Below are 25,221 nucleotides of genomic sequence, written 5' to 3' on the forward strand. Positions count from 1 at the left end.
AGACCTTTCTCTCTGTCTCTCTCTCTCTCACTGTCCACTCTGCCTGTCAAAAAAAAAAAATAAATAAATAAATAAATAAATAAATAAAAAAAAAATAAAAAAAAAACTCATTGTGGGAAATTTTTCCAAAGCCCATTGAAAACTGAATCTAATTCATAAAAATTTCCAAAAAAAAGTTTAATTAAAAATACCCCAGGATTTTCTTTAGTTAGATAAAAGTTCAACAATGAATATTACTAAAAATAAATAAAAACAGTAAGATAAAGTGTTGCTCTGCTTTTAAATCATGTCTTATGCTAGGTGAGAATTACTGCTTTAGAATGACCTAATTCAAAAAAGGGATTCTGATATAGAATGAAGAAAAGTATGACAGCACTACTAGGAAATCCAAAGGGTTTTAAGGTATTTTTTCACTCAAGCAGAATTGTATTCAAATAGCTATTAAAACTTTGTTACTGAAAATGAACCTAACAAATATTTCCCTCTTCAAGCTAACACCATGTCCTCGCATTCTCGGCAATAACAATTCTATAATTTAGACATGGTGAATCACAGAATTTTACACTTAATTCTTCCTTCCTTGAGAACAGGCTCTGCCCCTGTGGTTCTTCCATAAGTAATTTTGTTTTTGTTTTCTTTACCATGGCAGGACAAAGACTTAAGAAACTAATCAGCTATTTATATTATCAGGCATTAATTAGAAGGATATCACTGGAACACAGTAAAAATGGGCAGCTCTTTAGAATTTTTTATTCACCCTTATATAGCTTAGGTAAAAATGAATAAACCTTTTTATTTTTTGCTGTTCTTTGCGTCTTGTTATTCACTGAGAGAAAAGAAGGTGCAGCAGTTTTTATGAATAGGCAACCAACTCAGGTAAACATAAAAACCACGTAAGTTTGAGGGAAACAACAGAGACAGAACTTTATGGATTGGCAGGTTACTGCTGCCCAAATTAAGCTGCTCCATATATTGGTCACGGTGACAACAAATCATAGAAGACTTCTGGGAAATCAGGTGGACTTTAAAAACTCAGGATGATCTTGTAGATAAATCTGATAAAGACCTTTATATGTTAAAATCACGGATTTAGAAAGGAACCATCTGTAAATTCAGTGAAAGGCTTACTTGTATAATCATATCTACTCATTGGTTAGTTAAGAGAACCTATCTTACTCTCCATTCAATCAGAACTGAATGTAAAGGAAAGAAGTGGAAGAAACCAAAAGCGATCCTGAAGGGAGAAAAGCAGACAAAGGTTTGCAGGATTGATTGGTCAGGTCAGATATAGACAGTTCAATCTGTCATCATGTCATTTTGACCATAAAGGAATCCCTATTCTTGATTACGACAGCTATGAAAAATAATTAAGAGAATGCACTCAGCTCAGTGTTTCCATAGAATCTATAGTATAATATATATATATATATATATATATATATATATACTTTTTAAAATTTAACAGACAAGACACAAAGAACACCAATCTACTGGTTCACAACCACATGAACAGAGCTGGGGTTGAGTCAGAACTGGAGCTAGGCACTCGATTCAGGTCTCCCATGTGGGTGGCAGGAACTCCATATACTTTAGCCATCATCTGCTGCCTTCCAGGGTCTGCATTAGCAAACCAGAGTCAGGAGCTGAACTGGCCATCAAAGGTGGCACTGCAATGTGGGATGCAGGTGTCCTACCTGGCATCATCACTGCTAAGCTAAACATCTGCCCCTAACAGTCTTTCATACGCTTTCAGGATGGCAATCATACTTGACTTTTCTGCTTTACATTTTAAGATTCTGTGTTGCACAGGGATGGTTTATGAAAAGTTTAAATGTGAAATGGAAAAAGACCAGAATGCTAAGGTAAATATTACTGGGGATATGGGAGGAACACTGTAGACCTGATTTAAGTATAGTAAAAGTGGCTAGAATAAATAACCAGAGGACCACTGTCTGCAATGCCAGCATCCCATATGGGGTCCTGGCTGCTCCAGTTCAGATCCAGTTGATGTGTCTGGGAAAGCAGAGGAAGATACCACATTCCAAAGGGATTTCAATGTACTTAAACATTTTCAAATGCTGGGAAACAATGTCAAATAAACAATGTCCCAGAGTTTATGAGTTTACAGTTTAGTGTAGGAGATACATAAGTTAAGTGTGATAAACCCTAAGACAGTCTTTAGGGGGTATTTTGGGGGCACATAATCAAGATTTAGGGTCAGTAGAGAATTGTTTACTCAAGGAAGTGCTAAGTTGGGTGGAGAAGAGAAGGACACACATATATACACGTTCCAACTAAAAAGAACGGTAGGTGGCAGTTACCACATTAGGAAACTCAAATAGGAGCGGCGCTGCAGCTGAGTAGGTTAAGCTGCTGCCTGCAGTGGCGGCATCCCAAATGGGGGTCGGATCAAGTCTCAGCTGCTCCATTTCTGATCCAGTTCTCTGCTAAAGCCCCTGGGAAAGCAGCAAAAGATGGCCAAAGTGGGAGACCCAGGAAGAAGCTCCTGGCTCCTGGCTTCGGCCTGGCCCAGCCCTGGCCACTGCACCCATTTGGGGAAAGAACCAGCAGATAGAAGACCTCTCTCTTCCTGTAACTCTGCATCTCAAGTAAATAAATAAATCTTAAAAAAAAAAAAAAAAAAGAAAGAAAGAAAGAAAGGAAAGAAAAGAGAGTACCCTGAATGCGGACGAGAGAGATAAATAGTCTGAAGAAATAATCAGGAGATAGAGCTGGCAGTACTTTATGATTTAACTAAGAGCGATCAGACAGACATCAACAGAAGGAGAGATGCTCTAGGCTGGAGGCAGCAGGTCTGAGAGCCTAACAGCTTCCTACAGGACAAAGTTGACCTGCAAAGCCATTTATATGCTCTTAGTGTGATGAAGAGCGGGAGAAGAAGGGGACAGCATTGTCAGGACTCCAGCAATATTTAAAAGGACAGAAGAAAAAGTCTATCAAGGAGTCTGGGAAAACAAAATAACCATGTAATAAGAAAAACTGGGAAGGAATGGTATTACAGATGTCAAATATCAAATACCAATAGAAAATTCAAAACCCATCCATAGCAGTATTAGCTGAGTTTAGTTTTTATTTAAATAGTTTAAAAACTACTGAAAACTGACATCTACCATGATTCCAACTACTAAAATACAAGGGTACTTTCAAAAAGTTCATGGAAAAATGAAATTAAAATCTATTTTGGTACACAAAAATTTTGAAATCCATGTGTAGTTTTTTTTTTTTTTTTTTAAAGATTTATTTATTTCTTGAAAGGCAGAGTTGGGAGGGGGAGAGAGAGAGGGGAGAGAGAAAGAAAGATTACCTTCCATCTACTTGTTCATTCCCTAAATGGCTACAATGGCTGGAGCTGGGCAGATCTGAAACCAGGAGCTTCTTCCAGGTATCCCAAGTGGGTGCTGGGACCTAAGCACTTGGACCATCTGCTGCTGCCTTCCCAGGCCCATTAGCAGGGAACTGGATTGGGAGTGAACAGCTGGGATTAGAACTAGAGCCCACATGGGACTGCTGACACTGCAGACAGCAGCTTTACCCACCAAGACACAGATCTGGCCTTTGTTTTTTTATGAACCTTTTTGAAAACCCCTCATATACATATGTATAAAAAATCTAAAAGGGGACATGCAAACATTGAGACACTAAATGTATTAGAAACTTGGGATTACAGCTCCCTATTCATATGCCTGGAAAAGCAGTAGAAGATGGCCCCAAGTGCTTGGGTTCCAGTACCACCTTAGAAGACCCAGATGGAGTTTCAGGTTCCTGGCTTCCGCCTGCCCCAGCCCAGCCACTGTGGCCATTTGGGGAGTGAACAGACGATCTCTTCTATCTCAGCAGATGGAAGATATCTCTGTCTCTCCCTCTCTCTGTGCAACCTTGCCTTTCAAATACATAAATAAATAAATAAATAAATCTTAAAAAAATAAAAACTTGAATTAGATGTTGGTTGTTCTTTTCTATTTTCCAAAGTTTTAATTCTGAAAAGGCAAATACATTACGACTACTAAATAAGTTGGAATATAAATGTGTACTCTGGGGGCCGGTGCTGTGGCACAGCAGGTTATGTCACCACATGTGCCACTGGCATCCCATGTGGGAGCCAGTTCAAGTCCAGCTGCTCCACTTCAGAGCCAGCTCCCTGTTAATGCACCTGGGAAAGCAATGGAAGATGGTCCAGGTGCTTGGGCTACATGGGAGAACCAGAAGAAGCTCCTGGCTTTGGCTTAGCCCAGCCCTGGGTATTGTAGCCATTTGGGGAGTGAACCAGCAGATAGAAGTGTGTGCTCTCTTTCAAAAATAAATTTTTTTAGAAGTCTGTAGAAAATGGTAATAAAATATGTTTATCAAAAAAAAGACTTTTTGAAGTTGTTTGTAATTTTAATTATGGCACTGAAAAAATAGTTTATACTTGATCTGCAAGCTATTTCAATTTAAATAAAAAGTAAACAAATTCTTATTTTAACTTAGTTTTATTTTAAGCATTATTATTGTGGATTTAACTTTAATCCATATTTAAATACTTTATTATAAATATTTAAAAACAGGGAGAAAGTTCTAAAGTTTGAAACTTATCTGAAAGTAAAATTAAACCTACTAAAAGGATACACACAAAGTATGTGCTGGATTAAGAACATGCATATACTCCCCTGCCCCAAGTAAACTTTTCCTGATAAACGCTTTAAAAGTAGCCTTAAAAAAGGTTTCTCAATATAATTATTCACAACTAAGAGCAATGAGAAACTCTTACTTAAGGGTTGGCGCTGTGGCACAGCGGGTTAATGCCCTGGCCTGAAGCGCCAGCTTCCCATATGGGCGCCAGTTCTAGTCCCAGTGGCTCCTGTTCCGATCCAGCTCTCTGTTATGGCCTGGGATAGCAGTAGAGGATGGTCCAGGTCCTTGGGGCCCTGCACCCACATGGGAGACCTGGAAGAAGCTCCTGTTCCTGGCTTTGGATCAATGCAGCTCTGGCCATTGTGGCCATCTGGGGAGTGAACTAGCAGACAGAAGACCACTCTCTTTCTCTCTGCCTCTCCTCTCTCTGTGTAACTCTGACTTTCAAATAAATAAATAATAAAAATCTTAAAAAAAAATTTAGCAGGGTTATTATTATTATTATTTTTGGTAATGTTTCCTATTACCTCATTTGTAATTCAAAGAAACTTTTAAAAATACCTTCTAGTGTTTGTTTCTTAGAAACAAAATACTAAATGATACTAAAATGATACTAAATACTAATGATACTAAAATACTAAATGATGAGCTCCTCAGTGGTTACACTTAATACTACTGTAAAGTACTAGGCTTTCTAAAACAAAGAAAAAACAAAACTCCCCCACACATACACACTTATTTGTTTATAATCATAAGCATTAAGTTCAAACAGTATTTTATAATACAATAAATAATTTTAAGCAGGAAACAACTTAAAACATTTATTTTTTAGCAAATGCTTTCAAAGATGGTTTTATATTAAAAGATGAGCCATCATTACTCCAGTTCAAAATAAATCAAATTTATGCAACCACATCTTCACACGATATAAAGTCTCCTTTAGCTTATCCTTCACATTTTCTGGAATTACCGTGTACACCAGAGCTTACTGAACCAGAGTGTGGGCTCCAGTCAGAAAGCGAGATCTGAATCTCCGCTCCATCATGCAATGGCTATGTGACTTGAGCAAGTTACTTACCCTCTCTTTCAATTTCCTTCTCTGTAAATTGAGGACTTTGATTGTATCTATATTACTGTTATGACTACTAAAGGATGTAATATACTACAAATACTGTGTGTCTAATACACACTCGCCATTCGATAGCAAAACACAGCAAAACTGTGAAGAAATCCAGTTAACCTTCAAGTACAGAGATTAACAATATGGGACTCCTAAAGCAGTAGGCTCTGCTAACAATCTAATGGTCATTTATAATAAGCTAACCTTGGATAAATATCAGTAAGAGTTATAGGATCAATGCATTTATTAAAATTTCTTTCATCAGTCACTCACATACTTGGGTGCCTAGGATTGTCCTTCAGAAACAAAACATTCACTAGCAATATTACTTAACTATTTTTGAGAATTTGACAGATGCTCTAAACCATTCATGGAAAACTGAACATAAATAAATTGTACCCCAAATTCCACAGGGTTCATGATCCCCTGAAGCCCAACCACTGACTTCTAAATATGGATATAACCTACAGGAGAGAAATTAGAAATCATTTCCTGATTATCTAAGGTGTGTAGGTTTATGGTAGAAAGAAAAGAAAGAAAATAGAAAAGTACAAGGGACTTTAAAAAGTTCATGGAAAATTCACATTATCTCTTAACTAAACTTTTCCACATATATAGAGTAAGCCCCTCATATTGACTAGGAGGCAACTTATTAGTTTGTTGTATTTGTTTCTGGACTACCACTAATAACAAGTACACTGGTTTAAGAAATTTTATGTTTTAAGAATATGACAAACACAAAATCATGGAATACCATCATCAGAAACAATTTAGAAAATTATTCAAAAGATAGAATGGCATGAGCATGTATGTGTAAGGAAGAGAATAACATATCTCTGGTTAAGGATAAAGTTGAAATAGATACAGTGGCCTGTTCAACTGACATCAACCCAAACCTTTTGGCTTTTCTGGAAAATAAGTAATTTAAACTTATCTTTTTGATAGATTTGAAGTATGTGTATATCATACTTTAATGAAAATATTAATTTTATAAATGTATGGCTTTAGAAATAATTTTTTAGTCTGCAAAATATGATTCTTACATTAAAGATTTCAAGATCCCATCCTGAGCTAATTTATATTATTCTAAGAACATCTCCTACAAATAAAACTGTGTAACAAAGCAAAATAAGAAGGGTACACAGGACAAATTCAGTTTATTTACTTCTAAACAGGATACAATTCTAAGAGGGATTAATTTTTAGGGCATACAAAAATGCATACTGACTCCTAACATATTTCATGTGATACTGGCATCTTTGATGTTCTCAATGTAAAAAATGAGGAAGTTTTTTGGCTTTAGAGGCATTTAAGAAAAACGCCTTTTATTAAAAAAATAAAATCCCCAAAAAACAATAAAATTAATTTAAACCATATTTTATGAAGAAACTGGATATCTTTTTTTTATTTAGAAAGCCAAGACTGGTATATTGACAGCTGATTTTATTGATGTTTCTCAAAAATCTCCTGTGATGTACCACAAATATCCTGTGATAATAACTAGAAAGTATGTGGGCCTCTACATTATATTGTATGCATCTGTAGCAGATGCAATAGCAATATTTAAAGAACCTTACTAATATATGATTTTATTTTCTTTTTAAAACTGATATATTTATTAAACACCACTGCAAAGATATGGCCTTCAGCCTGAGACTGAAAAGATTACATATGCCAAGTATTTCAAATTCCAAGTTTTTAACTTATATTTAGTACTATACTCTTAAGTTATACAATGTGCTCACTTTGTTCATAAATATTCATCTCAATACAATAACATCAGGTATAATACATAAAATCTAATCCATTAAGTCTTACCAATTTATGACCTGATGAGACACTCTTGTGGACAACATTCAGTCCTTAGAAGCTAGAATAACCCTCCAACCATGTGAGGGCATCACAACTTTTAAACTTTCGGCTTTCGATCATTATTATGTCACATTCCTCCTCCGATGCTGAATTCTAAAAAAAATTCTAGCAAAGAGTTTAAGTAAATAAGTGTTTTAATCAAATAGCCTTTAAAAATCTTTTATAGCAAAATTTTGTTTTACCGATTACACAACTGATATTTTGTACTTTTTTTAATGTAAAATAATTTCATATTTGATCTAGATACTTCAAACTTTAAATATCAACATGGACTTTCAGGCCATCAGGAAAACTTGTTAGTAAAGTGGAAATGGAACCAATTAAAGGTTTAAGATCATGATGCAGAAATTGTGATTTAACACCATAACCTGATATAAACAACATTGTAGTTCTACTGAATTGCACTTGAGTTCTATTACTTGGTCCACATCTAAATATGAGTTTCTAGGCTTACAGTGCAAGTGGCTTGATCAGTATACTCAATACTGATCATTTAAATGCTAAGTCAGCATTTAATTTTTATACTTAATCTCAGACTGTCTCCTTTACCCCCGATTCTAAAAATACACAATATGATAAGAATAAAATTTTGTCATGGGTTTGATGTAATAGACAAAACAACATATTATGTTCAGCAGTGTACTGCTTATCCATGTAGGAGTGCAGAAGAAAACTGGGGGGTAGGTGATTCAATAATGGCAAAAATTACTTCATTAAGAATATCACCTTAAATTTACTAAACTTTTACCAGAAAGGTTTCAATGGGACATTTATTTTAATGCCTGAAAAGCAATACTGTACTAACATCTTCTGTCTGGTAAGCACTATATTTTTAGTTGCCAATAATCGACAGAAAAGGCAATACATATTTGTGGGCACTGTTTTGCCTGCATTAATCCCCTAAATAAAATGATACAATGGGGCAAAAGGGAGGGGAAAAAGAAAGAGGCCATTATTGAGGAAGATCAATATGTACAAAGCTATAGCAAACTCAAAGACAGCATTGTAAAGGAAACTCTGCAGCTATCTCAAGAGATATTTGACCCAAATGTACAAGCTTGGTTATGCTGTTACAGATTTAACTTTTAATGGAACTCTTCTATTATACATGGTCATTTAAAAGTCTCTCACATGGTCTGAAGAATTATTAGGATTTTTTCAATTTACAAATATGACCTTTCCAAATGTAATCTCACAACACATTTGACTTCAATAAAATCATATACTATTTTTGTCAAAGCACAGCAATATAGTATAATCACCTGGTGAAGGCAAAAATCTATATATGTAAGGATAAGTACTAGTTTAGAGATGTGGTCATTTCATTAACTCATCACCAAAATGCTTTCATGAAGTTTTTTAACGCAATTATCTTCTATCAACCAAGATTTTTAAAAATATTTGATTTATTCTTCTGTGGGACAAATCCCATGAGAAAATATAATGCACAGCCATATTTTCTAAGGTAAATGCCTCCTGAAACATATATTTATAATACCAGTAATTTGCTTGTTTCTAAGGCTTTGATGAATTGGTCATTTCAAAGAGCAGATTGCTTGACCCTTTGTTACAAGGGCCTGCCCCCCCCAAAAAACCAAAAAAACACTCTTATGATAAATGCCCGGAGCTTATAGGAAATAACGTTAAAGGTGTGTGCACAATATAAATGTACGGTAAACTCAGTGCTTCAGAAAACATACAAAAGATGCAGAAATTCTGTATTAAATTTTCCCAGAGCATGCATTTTAAAAATGAACTGTTACCATGCATAGGGGTCATATTGGAAAATTTCAATCTTTAAATACCAAAATGTAGGAAATCCTTATTAAAAATCTCAGTTGAAATTGGGGACTGAAATGCTTATAGATTAATAGTTAAATTAATCAGACAGCCATTAAAATTTAAAATTAGAATTCATCCTAAAAATTAATATTTACTTAGAAAGCTATACTAATTTATCAGTTATAATCTTGTGTGTCTGGCAATACTGCTATCAAAAAAATCTTAAACATTTCCTGTAGCCATTTATTTTATCATTTCATTATTTTTCAATTTGTGAGGAGAAAAGTCATATTTAACTGAGAATGTAGCCATTTATTTTATCATTTCATTATTTTTCAATTTGTGAGGAGGAAAAATCCCATTTAACTGAGAATGTGCTATTAACAGTTTTTATAATGCAGTCCAGCAAAAACTTAAGTTTACCATTATTTGATTAATTTGATTTTATGAAAAATATTAACAAAACCAAATAATGAGCAGAACACAGTGGATGATTTGTAATAGTAAATAATTATTTGAAAACCTACATGCTCAATCAAATAAGGTTACAAGAGTTCCTAAAGGAACTTGCTATTATGTGCTTAGCTCAGTTTGATATAAATTTCCCTAGCAAGTATAAACCACATTGCTTTAAAAATAATCTAAAATTTCTTTAAGACCATTTACTAATTTAGCCATATTTTCACCCTGATGTTTCTATTCTGAGAAATCCTATCCATAATAAATGCTTGGTTCTATAAAGGTCAGAAATGCGTTTTTTTTTTTTTTTTAATAGAGAAAGGAAGAAAACAGGACAATCTATACCTCCAATAAATTGCACAGTCATTCTACAGATTATATATTGGAGGAATGAGCTTAGAAATATCAAAGAATTGTTTTTTAAAGTTAGTTCAAATGTACCTAACAGAATAACAAGGCTGGAAAGACAATATGTTCCAAGAAATTAACATATAAAAACACATACACACAATCACAAGAAACTTTACTTATTTGTTGTTGGTGCAAGATAATTTAAGACACAATATAAACTATACTAAAATTTAAATATGCATATATACACAATAAGAAGTGTTAGCACATTATGTATTATATGCATTTAAGAATTTTATTAGCACAGTTTTGAAAAACATCTCTAAGGCTATTCAACAGATCATGTTTATAGTCCTCAACCTTTCCAAAGGAGTAGAAACAGCTTATAAAGGATACAAAAGAAAATAAGGCAACTGAAACCGGAGGTGAAGGGGAGAAGATAAAAATGGAGACACAAAGCAAGTAGAGACCAGTTATATATTACTCAAATATATGCAATTAGGACCTGGATGCTTTGTCAACAGAAAGTTGTGCATCTGACTCTGAGCTTAGTATGTAACAGTCAACAGAAAATATAACTTTCAGATACCTTCACATATTACACTTTTGAGAGCTGGTATCTCTTATTTCTTGAAACAAATTATGGTTATGATCATCCTAGACATATATTTAGCAACATTTTCTAGACTAAGTTAGCAATATCTAAAATAGACAGATGCTGCAAATAAAAAGAAATTTTCTGAACCAATGGTTAACGGTCACTGTGAACAGAAGGAGTGAGATTAATTAGATACTGCAACTCTTTTCCCTCCTGATTGTTCCCCTTCCATTAGGACTAGGGAGAACAGACAAGCTTTATCTCCAAGTAGATACGTAAAAAGATGTTTTTGGCTTCCAGGACACAAGTTACATATATTCTGAAAACCTTGCTATCAGTAGGAAATACCTAGCTACCATGGATACCACTACTTGCATCAATTCTTAAGACGTCAGGAAAAAAATACCATTTCAATCTGTGGTCTTAAGTAACCAGATGGTGATAGGCATGCTATCTGTATACATACGTTAGCTTACAGAGCATACAACTATTTCTGGGGAAATATTAAAGGGTTAAAAACTGAAAAACACAATTGAATCTTCTAATTTTTTTAGTATTTATAATCAAGGATCCTCAAAGTTTGAAAATAATCAGGAAGTAAACTGCATAAAGATGCTACTGTCTCAGAGGATTTTCCAACAGATATTCTAAATTTTTACCACCTGTACAACTTTTTTTCTGTCAAATACAGAAAATATTTTAGAAGTAGGCAACCAAAACCTAATAAACACAGAATCAAACTTGGGGTAGACTAAGGAATTTAAGAGTCCTCTATTGGTGCCAGCACTATGGTGCAGCGGCTAAGTCATGTGGGCGCCGGCTGGAGTCCTGGCTGCTTCACTTTCTATCCAGCTCTCTGCTATGGCCTGGGAAAGCAGAAGATGATGGCCCAAGTCCTTGGGCCTCTGCACCCGCGTGGGAGACATGGAAGAAGCTCTTAGCTCCTGACTTTGGATCAGCCCAGCTCCGGCCATTGCAGGCATTTGGGGAGTGAACCAGCAGATGGAAGACCTCTCTATCTCTGCCTCTGCCACACTGTAACTCTGCCTTTCAAATAAATAAATATTTAAAAATAAACAAAATAAAAAAATGAAGAAGTTTTCTGTCAATCACAAAATCCGATATAGTTCTTGATTTGAATAATCTGAAGTTTTAGGATGAATATGTGCATATACAAATAATGTCAACTAGAATATAGTCATCTCCTGTCTACCTACCTACCAGTCCAAATCTTAATAAAAACAAAAAATTAAAAGAATTCCAATTAATATTTCTTTCTTGGGGCTGGAGTTGTGGTGCAGCAGATTAAGCCTCTTCCTGTGACACCAGCATTCCAAATGGGCACAGGTTTGAGTCCCGCTGCTCCACTTCCATTCCTGCTCTCTGCTATGGCCTGGGAAAGCAGTGGAAGATGGCCCAAGTCCTTGGGCTCCTGCACCCACATGGGGGACCCTAAAGCAGCTCCAGGTTCCTGGCTTTGAACTGGCCCAGCCCTAGTCGTTGTGGCCATTTGAGGAGTGAACCAGCGGATGGAAGATCTCTCTCTCTAGATGTCTCTCCACCTAATTCTGCCCTTCAAATAAATAAAATTTAATATTAAAAAAATTTCTTCTTCTCAAAGAGTCTCTAAACCATCTGCAAGTTTAAATACATTGAAGAGGTGTGAGTTTAAATTTTAGTTGTGGAGGAGTAGAACAGAAAAATGAAACAACAAAACAAAAAGATGTCCAATGTTGTCCTGGTTCAGCGATTTCAGGTTATATTTATTTCCTTCTTATCAGAATAAGCTTTGCTATAAATTTTATCGAAACAATAGAGTTTAGCAAACCAGTTTATAGCAAACCAGTTTATACACACACACACACACACATTTCTGTTGTATTCAAAGCCTTAGCTTACCTAAAATTCATTTGGTGAAAAGTTAAAATTTTAAGTGAGATCTTACCAACTGTGCCAATCTTTTCCAGTTGTTCCTCAAATTTCATTTTGAAAATAATTAGTATGACCTCTCAAAATAAGGAAGGGCATTTTAAATTAAAAAACTTTTGACATAACTAAAGAGGAAGGTGGTAAACACATGAGCAGAAGCATGGAAAGAGGCTGAGCAGTTAAGAAATAATTGCTCACTGCCAATTCTAGAGTCTGGAACTGTGCTCAAAATAGATGTCAGTATGTCAGGTGTCCTACTTCCACTAGTGATAGAAAAGCTAAGAGAAAAGATGATTCGGAATCAGTGAAATACCACTTCAAACAATGAGATAAACTCTAAGGTTAAAAATCTGGCAGCAAACAAGTGACCTAACACAAATATCAGAAGAAAACTAAGCGGACACAACAGAATGTAACAGATAGTGATATATAATTTGTAAACAGAAATTTTTAATTCAAGATAATTAAAATCACAACTTAATCTACATGTAAAAATCACAGTACAGAAAGAACACAAATATATTTTTTTCTATTCTAAGAAACACACCTACATTAGTATCTACATGTTCTCTTTTTTTTTTTTGCCACCCCTCTTCCCAACTCCAGTAGTTGTTTCACCTGGATTTTAGGCACTAGTTTTTACATGACTCTAATAATACCAACAAGGTGTTGTACAAACAAGGGGGATGCACTTTTTGTACTATTTTATCCAGAACATTGGTCCTGCCATTTCTGTGAATATATAAATTTTAAACAATCTTGTAGGAGATTAATACAAGTGCATATTTATGTAAGACAGGAGAAAAAATAGATAGGTATTTAATAATTAAATGTAATCTGTGATAATATGCTAGGGTACTCGGATTAGATATATGAAGGACATTACTGGTTCAACTGGCAAAATCTGAATATGAACCATATATTTGTATTTATACTGTGTAACATCAATATTAAATATCCTAAATTTAGTATAGTGCTGGCATATAAGAAAATAATCTTAAGAAACACATACATATTTGGGGTTAAATGAATATGATATCTGCAAATTACTCTTAAGGGATTCCTAAAATATCAGGATGATAAAGCAAATAATGTTAAGAAACACTGAATGTTGGTAAGATGGTTATTGGAGTTCTTTGTACTACTCTTACAATTTTTCTATAAGTTTGAAATTTTACAAAGTAAAGATTCAAACATTCTCTCCTTTTTTAGTTAGGAAATAATATTCTCAAAATGTTCTATTCTCTTTTTTAAAAAAAGATATATTTATTTGAAAGTCAAAGTGACAGAGATATATCTTTAATCTACTGGTTCACTCCCCAAATGCTCACAACAGCTGGGGATGGATGGGTTAGGCCAAAACCAGGAGCCAGGAACTCCATCCAGGTCTCCCATATGGGTGACAGAACCCAAGTAGTTGGGCCATTGTTGACTGCCTTCCCAGGTGCATTAATAGGAAGCTGGAGTGTTAATGAAGGAGCCCTAACTGGAACCTGCACGCTAGGTATCCCAAGTGGTGGCTTAACCTGCTGAACCACAATGGCTACTGTTAAGATCACTTGTTCTCTGGGCTGGCGTTGTGGTGTAGAGGGTAAAGCCACCACAGCAACACTGGTATCCCATATGGGCACTAGTTCACATCCTGGGTGAACCACTTCTGATCCAGCTCCCTGCTAATGCGCCTGGGAAAGCAGTGGAAGATGGCCCAAATCCTTGGACTCTTGCTACCCACGTGGGAGACCTGGATGAAGCTCCTGGCTTCAGTTTGGCCCAGCCTTGGCTGTTGTAGCCATTTGGGGAGTGAACAAGGGAATAGAAGATCTTCCTCTTTCTAACTCTGACTTCCAAACAGTAAATCTTTAAAAAACAAATAAACAAAAAATTACTTGTTCTTTTCTTCTGTTCTCAAAATACAGGTGGTGTTGCCAAAGGTCCAAGTTTGACCCTCTTATATACTACACTCTTCTGGCAATTTTGGTCTTTACTAAAGTTTGAACTCTTCAACTCTTCCTGCTGTACTTGAGGCATAAAGTACTTTAATTTTATATGACAGTTACCACTTCCAATCATGTGATAATGTATTATTTGCCTATTTTTTTCATATTAAGGCCAAGTTCATTAAAGGAAGGAACTGAATTTTACTGATCTTGTTTCATCCAATATTTACTTGTAAGAGTCAATAAACTTTTGCTGTGTCGAGTAACTGCAAACTTCTCTGATATTCCCTCTTAGCTTCATTCCAGGCTACCATACTAGAGTGAAATTTGCACTCTCTTACAAAGCTAACTATGGAAGCTGCATTATTCATTTTAATAAATAGGTCTTCTGAAGAAAGATTATTTTTGAGCTATCAATTTCTATTCTTTTATTTTTATTTATTTATTTTTGACAGGCAGAGTGGACAGTGAGAGAGAGAGACAGAGAGAAAGGTCTTCCTTTTGCTGTTGGTTCACCCTCCAATGGCCGCCGCAGCCGGTGTGCTGCAAAGGCAGGAGCCAGGTGCTTCTTCTGGTCTCCTATGGGGTGCAGGGCCCAAGCACTTGGGCCATCCTCCACTGCACTCCCGGGCCACAGCAGAGAGCTGGCCTGGAAGAGGGGCAACCAGGACAGAATCTGGCACCCCGACCAGGACTAGAACCCGGTGTGCGGCGGCGCCGCAGGCAGAGGATTAGCCTAGTGAGCCGCGGTGCCGGCCTGAGCTATCAATTTCTACTCTCTTTATATTTAAAGATGGTTTCAGTTGATTCCCTCCCTATGTTCCTGACGAATGACAAACAAGAAGACAGAAACCATAATGGCATTTATAGGAAAAAAGAAAGGTAGGCCTGATAATGGCTTTAATTTTAGCATAATAACCAAACAAAGCACTGGATATTGATGGAAGGAGAGATCATTTAAATACAGCAGAGGCAGACTGGTAAAAACCATCTCAACTTGTTAATTCTAATTTATAGAGGGAAGGAAAAAAACAGACCATTAGAAAATTTTAATCAATGTAGAGAAAGGTATATTACTTACATTTTGATTAAAAGATATTCTCCTGAATTGAAAGAATTCTGTTAAAAAAAAAAAGAGACTAAAATCTTTCAAGAAGGACAAAAACTGGGGCTGCTGCTATGGCGTAGAGTGGGTAAAGCCTCTGCATGCAGGGCCAGCATTCCATAATGGCGCCAGCTGGAGTCCAGGTTGCTCCATTTTCAATACAGCTCTTTGCTATGGCCTGGGAAAGCAGCAGCAGATGGCCCAAGTCCTTGGACCCTAGGACCCGCCTGGGAGACCCAGAAGAAGCTCCTGGCTCTTGGCTTCAGATCAGCCTGGCTCTGGCCATTTGGGGAGTGAACCAGCAGATGGAAGACCTCTCTCTGCCTCTGTAACTCCACCATTCAAATAAATAAATAAATCTTAAAAAAAAAAAAAGAAAGAAAGAAAGAAAGAAAGGAAGGCAAAACAGGGATCTTTGGAATATTTAGGGCAGGTATAATGAAAATTGGTATGGGCTAAACAGCTGTCCCTACTGAAAATGATTCTGAGAATTCACAAATAGAAGCCTCAAATACTGTTAACTAGCAACACTGGTAGACAAATTTATACCTCAAAATAAGTAGATCATGCAGTATATAAAGTAAGCAACTTAATAGTTTCTTAAACCTCCAAATGATTCTACTTAATAGAATCATCCTTGCCAAATTAGTAATAAAATTTTAAAAAATCCTAAATTTATGCTAATCAAATATGAACAAGGCAGTCTGGTGAGTTATAAAACAAACAAGGCCATAAGTTATAGTTAATATTTTTTAAAGTTTAACAAATCTTTGACCCTTGTCTGATTATGAATAGAGTGCCACAATACTTTATTAGCTGAGCAAATCTGTGGATATTTGCCAACTGAAGTTGCAGATTGTTAGAACTATTAAAGCTAGCCATTACTGCTCCTCTCAATTAACTATTTAATAAACTTAAAAGGAAGCTAATACTCAGTTTCTACTTGGTTGAGCTTGTCATGTTGGTACCAACAGGCTAACTTACAGTGAAGAATGGCTGATCTAGAATTTAACTGATTCTATTTTGGCATTAACATACTACAAACAAGTATCCGTTAACTTCTTTGGCTCTGGTCAACAGGCTCCAAGGAGAAAATATTTTCAACCCGTGAGAAACTACAGATACAGCAACTTGCCTCATTTCTGATACCTTAAGTTTCTGGTATCTAAAAAAGAAAACAATTAAGGAGTATTTAGCTGTAACAACATATGATGAGCAGGCAACTTCTATGGTTGTTTTATAATGAAAAGGAAAAAACCTTCTAATATTAGATCCAAGTATTATAAAAAATAAAGTTCAAATCTTTCTATACTGTTCTGATGAAAATGTATCATTCATACTGATATCATAGCAGCTCACAAAAGTTAGTGATTTGCAATGAATTAGCACATACATAAAAACTACTCTTTTAGAGTGCCATTTTTCCTTTGTATAAAGTACACCCTAAAGTATTCATACTCTGGCTATATTTGGTAAACTATTCAAATTAGGAAACTCTGATGCTTGTTTCATGCCCTAATTTACATTTATGCATAATTTGCACTACTGTGGCAGAACTATTTAAGAACTTATCTTATAAACAGGGTACAACAAATTTTTATAGCTCCTAATGTATAAGTTAATTATTTTAAAACACTTCTGGTTAAATAAGGAACAGGCCATCAAAAAGATACTTTATTAGACAATGTCTTTAGAAGGACACCTGCAAGCAAATCAAGCCCAAGAACTAAAAGCATCATTTCCCATTTCTAGGCAATGCAGACCATGTCTGAAGTACACACACTTAGCAATACTTCTTTTCTAATAAATGGAGTTGAGTCCATGAGTGTTATGCAAACTATGTCAGAAGACACAAATGCTTTGCCAGGCAAGAGTTAAAAGAATCTATTAAGCTTTCTGTGAATTTTAAAAATACTCTTTGCACTCAACTTACATTAAACACAGAATGATAGAGTGCTAATAAATATTCAGCAAAGTAACTGAACAGAGCATACACTACTTAAAATATGTGTTAAGCAGAAAGATAAACCAAATCTTTAGCCATGAATGGAACTCCATAACTCCATTCTATATTTTAAAAAGTTAAAAATAAAATCTTTAAGGATTTCTGTGGGAAAGCAAACTGTTTTAGGGGTATGCACACCAGTAAAGCAGATCCAGTGAATTCTAGCAAACAAACATTAAAGTTTCTTGCTAAAAATTAAATGACTATTTTGATAGCTTGGTCTTGTCCCTTTTCCAATTTCTTACTTTGAAATAACATTGTGCTTTGCATGATAACAGCTTTTAAAGAGAAACTGTATAAAACAGCATGAAAATTAAAGTAGTTTTGCATTAAAATACAGTAGATAAGTGGCTATTTCATATCCAATTCAATAGAATATAAATCCTTCAAAAAATAAAGCACACAAAATGCAGTAAAAAGAAAAGTATGTTTATAATCTTTATAAAATATAGATTATCCTTTTGGTTTATATTGCTGCTTTGTCCCATGCTAGATACCCTCTAAAAAAACAAATAAAAATCAGTTTTAATGACAAGAAACCAGTACAGCGCAAAGCAATTCATGCATACACTTTTGCATGTATGCATTCCATATGTAAGTATTCATACCTATCCCAGATGCTCTTTGATTCCTGAAACGTGTTCAAATGGAACGCTTGGTAGAAAGCAGTTGAAGGATTCCTGTGAGATCCGAGAATCAAATGGAAATGAAGTTGAGAATGTACAGTAAAATTACCACTTTTCAAAAAAAAAAAAATGGAAGACTTTAGATTTCTAGTATAGTGTAACTGCCTTAATAAAATCAAGAGAAAAAAAAATCACATATAGTTGCTCAGAACAACACTTTGAAAAAAATTAAAAACTGGACAAAATTCAGCAGACCCCCAATGATAATTCAGGATCACAATTCTAAAAGAAAGTGGTAACAGACAAAAATTAAATATTAACTAGCATCTAATTTTCTGTGTGGGTGTACATGAATGCGACTAGTCCACAGTTTAATCAATACTACTATGCATCAAATGACTTTATAAATATTTATCTGCTTAACAACAAAGAGTTCTCACATACAGTGTTTAGGTAAAATAAGCAATCCCTTCACAACACAGAAACTCTTCTTATAATCTACAAAAAGAGGGAAGAATTTGTTAATAAACAATGAAGAGTCCTTTCCCGAGTTGGACTTCATAGAGTTCCACCTTCAGAACCTATTATATATGTGTGGTTTCTTTAAGCTAGGGTGAAAACCTACCCACCATAATCATCACTCATTTCTACCATTCCTTAGGGGCACACTCCCTAGGGCTATCACCACAGAATCTTAATTTATGGGCTCATATGGACAAGTTGCAGTAGTAATGATCCACCTCACAGATCAGGAACAGTTTAAGGGAACTAAACTGCTGACAAACCTGCTCCCTAGCAGGTCTCCCTCTTCTTCACTGTCTCCCCAACCCTAACCCCCTTACAACTGTACAAAGTTATACATTTGGGAATAAAACAAAACCTGCCATATCATTTTAAAAAGGTTCTTCACTCATACAGTAGAAGAATAATAGCAGTTAAGGGGCTGGTGCTGTGGCGTAGCAGGTAAAGCCACAGCCTACAGGGCCAGCATCCCATGTAGGCACCGTTTGAGTCCGGGCTGCTCCTCTTCTGATCCAGCTCTCTTCTATGGCCTGGGAAAGCAGAAGATAGCCCAAGTCCTTGGGCCCCTGTGCCCACATGGGAGACCTGATAGAAAATCCTGGCTTTGGATCCTCCCAGCTCCAGCTGTTGTGGCCACTTGGGGGAGTGAACCAGCGGATGGAATACACCTCTCTGAAATTCTGCCTTTCAAATAAATAAATAGATCTTTTTTTAAAAAAATCAGTTACAGGGGCCATGCTGTGGCACAGTGGGTTAAAGCCCCAGCCTGTAGCGCTGGCATCCCATATGGGTACCAGTTCGAGTCCCAGCTGCTCCTCTTCCGATCCAGCTCTCTGCTATGGCCTGGGAAGGCAGTAGAAGATGGTCCAACTCCTTGGGCTCTGGCACCTGCGTGGGAAACCCGGAAGAAGCTCCTGGCTTCTTATCAGCTCAGCTCTGGCCGTTGCGGTCATTTGGGGAGTAAACCAGCGGAATGGAAGACACCTCTCTCTCTGTCTCTACCTCTCTCTGTAACTCTTTCAAATAAATAAAATAATCTTTTTTAAAAAAATCATTAACAGCAGTTAAGAAACTGTTTATTACACCACAACGGCCCTTTCTAGGAGGTAGGTAGGTGCTATTATTATTCTCATCTCATAGATGAGAAAACTGGGTCAGATAAAAGAAACTTGCTTGACATCACAGACCTACTAAGCAGCAAACAAACTGGTCCCAGAGTTTATGCTGTTAAACCACTACACTATAGTAGAGTTATATTTTGAACAGGATAGGTCTCTCTTTATCTATTAAATGATAGGATCACTATCTAGTCTTGCAGGATAGCTGAACAAGAGATCACATGTAAAGTTCTCAGCATACACTCAGTGCTCAATAGCTATTATTCTATCAACAAAACTAGGTTCAGATAGAACATGGCAATACTGAGGTCCCAATAAATGCCTTAAGAAAATCTATGGTGAGGCCAGGGTTGTGGTGTAGTGGGTAAAACCGCCACCTGATATGCCAGCACCCCCTATGGGTGCTGGTTTGCGAGACTCATCTGTTCCACTTCCAGTCTAGCAACCTGCTAATGTGCCTGGGAAAGGAGCGGAGGATGGCCCAAGTGCTTGGGCCCTGCTTCCACGTTGGAAATCCTGAAGAAGCTCTTGACTTCTGGCTACTGGTTGGCCCAGCCCACTGTAGCCATTTGGGGTGTGAACCAGTGAATCAGAGATCTCTGTCTCTTCTTCCTTTCAAATAAATAAATAAATAAATAAATAAATCTTAAAAAAAAAAGTCTCTGTAGCAGCAGGTTAAGCTGTGGCTTGGGACGCCAACATCCCATATGGGCACCAGCTCAAATTCTACTGCTCCCCTTCCAAGCCAGCTCCCTGCTAATGTGCCTGGGAAAGCAGCAGAAGGCGGCTCAAGTATTGGGACCCCGCCTACCACATGGGAGACCTGGAAGAAGCTCCTGGCCATCAAGGTATTTGGGGAATGAACCAGCAGATAGAAGATCTCTGTCCCTCTCTGTAATTCTGCCTTTCAAATAAAATAAATGAATCTTTTTTTTCAAAAAAGTCACTACAGAATTATTAATACAGACAACTATTTACAAGTTCTATTAGAACAGCAATCAAATATCAGTGATCATGAAACAATAGTAAATATACAAAATTCCATTATTTCAAAATTCAGATTAAGACTCATTGTTATTCACTGAATTTTAAGAAATTATTTTAGAAAGCAGTTAATATTTTAACCAGTAGGTATTTCTTAGATAATCCAAAATTAGCAAGTCACTAGTTGCCAGAGTATCAACAAAGCCCAAAGCAGCTGTTTAAATTAGGAGTTTTTAAAATGTATACAGACTGTCATTCCTTGCCTTATTTCAGTCCCCATCCCTTTTTTAATCCTTTCTCTGCAATCTTTAAGGCAATCAAAGGCACTGATTAGACTTGCCAACAACCAGCAAAACCCTTAAGAGGCTTCTAACTACTACTTGCTTAATGTCTTACATCCTCTCAAGATACATTTACCAGGCCACTTTTCACTGTTTACAACTTAGTCTGGGAAATCAAATGAACACCAACAGAACCCACCGAAAACTCAATCTGGCTCACTCCCCTTACCCCTGCCCCGTACTATATGGAAAGTACTTTGCTATTTTTATAGGAGACTTCAAGTTTAAACTGAGTTACTCAAAGGAATATAGTAAATATAAGAGAATAACACAGTAAACTGAGAAGGTACTACGCAAGTCTGGAACTAAAAATTCTTTAAAGGGTATTCACGATATATCTATGACACTCTTTAAGATATCTTCACACGGAGCCGGTGCTGTGGGGCAGTGCATTAACGCCCTGGCCTGAAGCGCCGGCATCCCATATGAGACACAGCTGCTCCACAGCACTCTGCTGTGGCCTGGGAAAGCCGTGGAAGATGGCCCATATGAAATCACAGCATTTTTGCAGTCTAATAGTAAACTGTTTCTCATAAATCAAATGTAAAAGCAAAAAAGGGACAAAGCTACAGTTAGTAGTAAATCTTGGGGTGTGAAAAGAACCTGTGAAGTACAACACAACAAATGCACCTAAAGTCTTTAAATCATGTCAGAATACTCTTAGGGTGCACAAGCTGACAAACAGCCACTATATCTACATATTTCTACATATATTCAAAATGAAGAAGCCAATTAGACTACAATATAAGTACTATTGTTTCTGAATACTTCAACTGGAATGTTATCCATAAATGAGAGATTTTTAGCAAATAGTCTCCAAGCATTAACAGGCATAGGTTAAAACAGGCAAGTCTGGGGGCTGGCGCTTTGGCATAGCGAGTGGGGCCACTGCCTGCAGTGCCAGCATCTCATATGGGCACCGGTTTGAGTCCTGGTTGCTCCATTTCCTGTCCAGCTCTCTGCTATGGCCTGGGAAAGCAGCAGAGGATGGTCTGAGTCCTTCGGCCCCTGAACCTGCCTGGGAGACCTGGAGAAAGCACCTGGCACAACTCCGGGTGTTGTGCCTGTTGGGGAGTGAACCAGCGGACGGAAGACCTCTCTCTCTGCCTCTCCTTTTCTCTCTGTGTAGCTCTTTCAAGTAAATAAATAAATCTTTTAAAAAAAAAAAAAAAAGACAAATCTGTGAAACCTAACTGGTCAAGGAACTTCAAGAGAGCGGAGAGGAAAAGAATCATTTGTAAATACTGAAGGACCTAACCATCAAAGATTTCTGTTTTGGAATGATGTAAAATTGAAACAAGGAGCCCTAGGTAAATGCTGATAATTGGGTCATTTCAAGGTTATAGTTGTTGAAACCTGAAGGCATCTTGGGGAAGGTAGATTTTACAATATTAGAGTGAAATATTGAATTTTATGTCACTTTGTCACAAATTACGTACTGCCCAAGAAATAAAACTGAAACCAGTTTTCTAACAACTTATTTGATGTCATTATAAATTAGCATTGTAAATACAGAACCAGGGAAGCAATTCTTCAGAAGACTGAGATATGGTTTGTAGAGACTTAAATAAAAATTCTGCTTTTCTATTTGTAGACATGGTTCTCCCTGACCCTATAATTTGTCATGTTAATTTCCATGTACATGAAAATCATGTCACATCAGAAAGTGACTCAAAGCATGTGATAGAAATCTAGTTACTTTAGCAAGACACTGTCTTCGGAGGGGAACTGTAACCAAGAGGAAGCACACCCTCCCATACATACTTCAAAACTAAGTTATAAAAATTGTGGACGCTTAAAGAGTGATGTACAGGAGCCCCAAAACTTACAAACACCTTCTCTTTTCCTTATCTATGTCAAGTCAACTGCAGAGACTTCTAAATAGAAATCAAGGAAACAATAAGCAAAAGATCAACAAGGGTCATCTTTATTATTTTCTGGGCTAAATGATTAAAAACATCCTTTAGGTAAAGGGCTAAAATACAATAAATTTGTAGCTACAGTAGCTTTTCTTTCTCCCCATCATACTGTCCACTTAATAAAACAAGACTTCTAACTATGGGAGTATCTAAGAGCGATGGCTTTGGAGTCAAAGATCTGAGTATGGGCCTATGCCCTGTTACTTAAAGGCTATGTGACTCAAATTCTCAGAGTCTCACAATCCATATGAAAAAGGGGGAATAAAACACTTCTTAACAGGTCATTGAAAAGATCAAATAAGATTATGTATACACAGGGTCTGACACAAACTTGGTTCATGCTTTTATGTAAGGTTATAGTTTCTACACTATACTGTGTAAAAATAAATTTCTGGTAGAGCATCTGGATGTGGAGCAACTGCTTCATCATCAAGGCCTTACTGATAGAGCTAAGCATACTAAATCAGCTAGTGCATTCCATTTGCTGAGAATTTTGATTTTGGGAGACTCAGCACTCCTCCAGGTATTCCCTAAACACAATTTGGTCTTAAGATTTTTAATTTGAAATACAGTAATCATTGAAAAGAGTGCTGAAGTGGCCCAAGATACAAAGTACTTTAACACTAAAATCTTCAAGATACATTTAACAGCAATCACTACACAAATCTAAATTTCCTATCATTATATTTAAGTCCTTCACCTTGGTCAATGTCTGTCAAATTACTGACATCATTTCCCAAATCTGAAAGATTCTCACTCTTCCATATCATTATAGAAGCTTCCTTTATCCTTGGTTTGTAAAACCACCCCTTTCTCTTATCAGTGAATGACCCTTTTAAGATTCAGCTTAAGAATTAGTCTAAGAGAATGAACAAGTAATAGGTTACTTCTGGGTTAAAAAAAACCAGGGGTGGTAGGGAGGCTTCCAATGTATGCTACTTTGTGTATTTTGAATTTTGAACTACATAAACATATTAGCTATGCAGATAATTCTTAAATGAAGTCAATCTATTTTCTTTTTACTGTAATCAGATTTGATATCTCAAATTGTTCCCATTAGCACCATGTAACTCCATCATGGCTTATATTTTATATATATATATAAATATAAATATATATATAAAGTATACATTTGGTAATCATTTTCCTACAGCCCAAGATCTTGGAGGGCAGGATAGTCTTATTTCTGTGTGCCAGTCATTCCTACTCAGAGATAAAGCCGAATGACTGACATTACTGCTCTAAATGTTTTCATGGACATTCAATCTATTTAATAAGTATTCACCTTCTCTTACTGTCTAGAGGTTAGGTTGGCAGTTCTCTAGCATATTTGAAAGTGGGGACTCATATGTATACGGACCAGATGGAACCTTAAAATCTGACCAGGTTCCAAATTCTTTCTTTATAAATTACAAAAATTGGGAGAAGGTAAATAACTTGACCACAGAAATCAGTTAACTGGTGGAAGAGCCAGAAATAGAATACAATTTGCTATACTTCTTACTACATGGCTTATTTGGCCTAAAATAATATCTCCTTTTCGCTGATTACATTCATACCATATATACATGTAAGGATACTTCCAGATAAAAATCAAAGACTCTTGGTATGATTTGCAGCACACAAAGAGTGACCTGGGAGAGTAGTCTGGACACTGAAACATTCCGTTTCTGTGATGTAAATAAAGCTTGCCGTACATGTTGTCTTATGTTATTGATTGTTCACAAATAGCCTGCATAACTCATTTAATCTTTTCAAATTCTGTACGGAAAGTATTATCCCCATTTTCAACATGGCAAGTCTTGGAGTGCTAAGCGACTAGCTCAAGGTCAAATGCCTCAAATGCGTAGCACAGCTGGATTTTAGCCCAAGCATGCCTGACACCATTGCCTGTCTTTAAATGCCCACTAAAGAAAGGTTA

The 25,221-nt window shown here is 36.3% G+C and overlaps 1 protein-coding gene across 5 annotated transcripts in view; it reads right to left on the reverse strand.

Moving 5' to 3' along the window:
• TSC22D2 (TSC22 domain family member 2) overlaps positions 1–25,221 on the reverse strand; it is a 46,537-nt gene that overhangs the window by 12,738 nt on the left and 8,578 nt on the right. The window contains exons 2-3 of one of the 5 annotated variants that reach the window (XR_009868194.1): positions 18,399–18,470; positions 7,571–7,729 (exon numbers count right to left, since the gene is read on the reverse strand). The exons of 1 other annotated variant lie outside the window; for it this stretch is intronic. Coding sequence is in view for 2 of the 4 variants with exons in the window: in XM_062213147.1 (XP_062069131.1) it covers positions 16,815–16,950; positions 18,399–18,470 (208 nt within the window). In the remaining 2 variants the exon portion in view is untranslated. Of the gene's footprint in view, positions 1–7,570; positions 7,730–16,501; positions 16,951–18,398; positions 18,471–25,221 lie in introns of those variants that run through there. 3 more of the 5 variants (XM_062213147.1, XR_009868195.1, XM_062213135.1) reach the window with 3 other exon arrangements.

The sequence above is a fragment of the Lepus europaeus genome, chromosome 2 (genome assembly GCF_033115175.1).
Source record: "Lepus europaeus isolate LE1 chromosome 2, mLepTim1.pri, whole genome shotgun sequence".
In the NCBI taxonomy this organism is placed as follows: domain Eukaryota; kingdom Metazoa; phylum Chordata; class Mammalia; order Lagomorpha; family Leporidae; genus Lepus; species Lepus europaeus.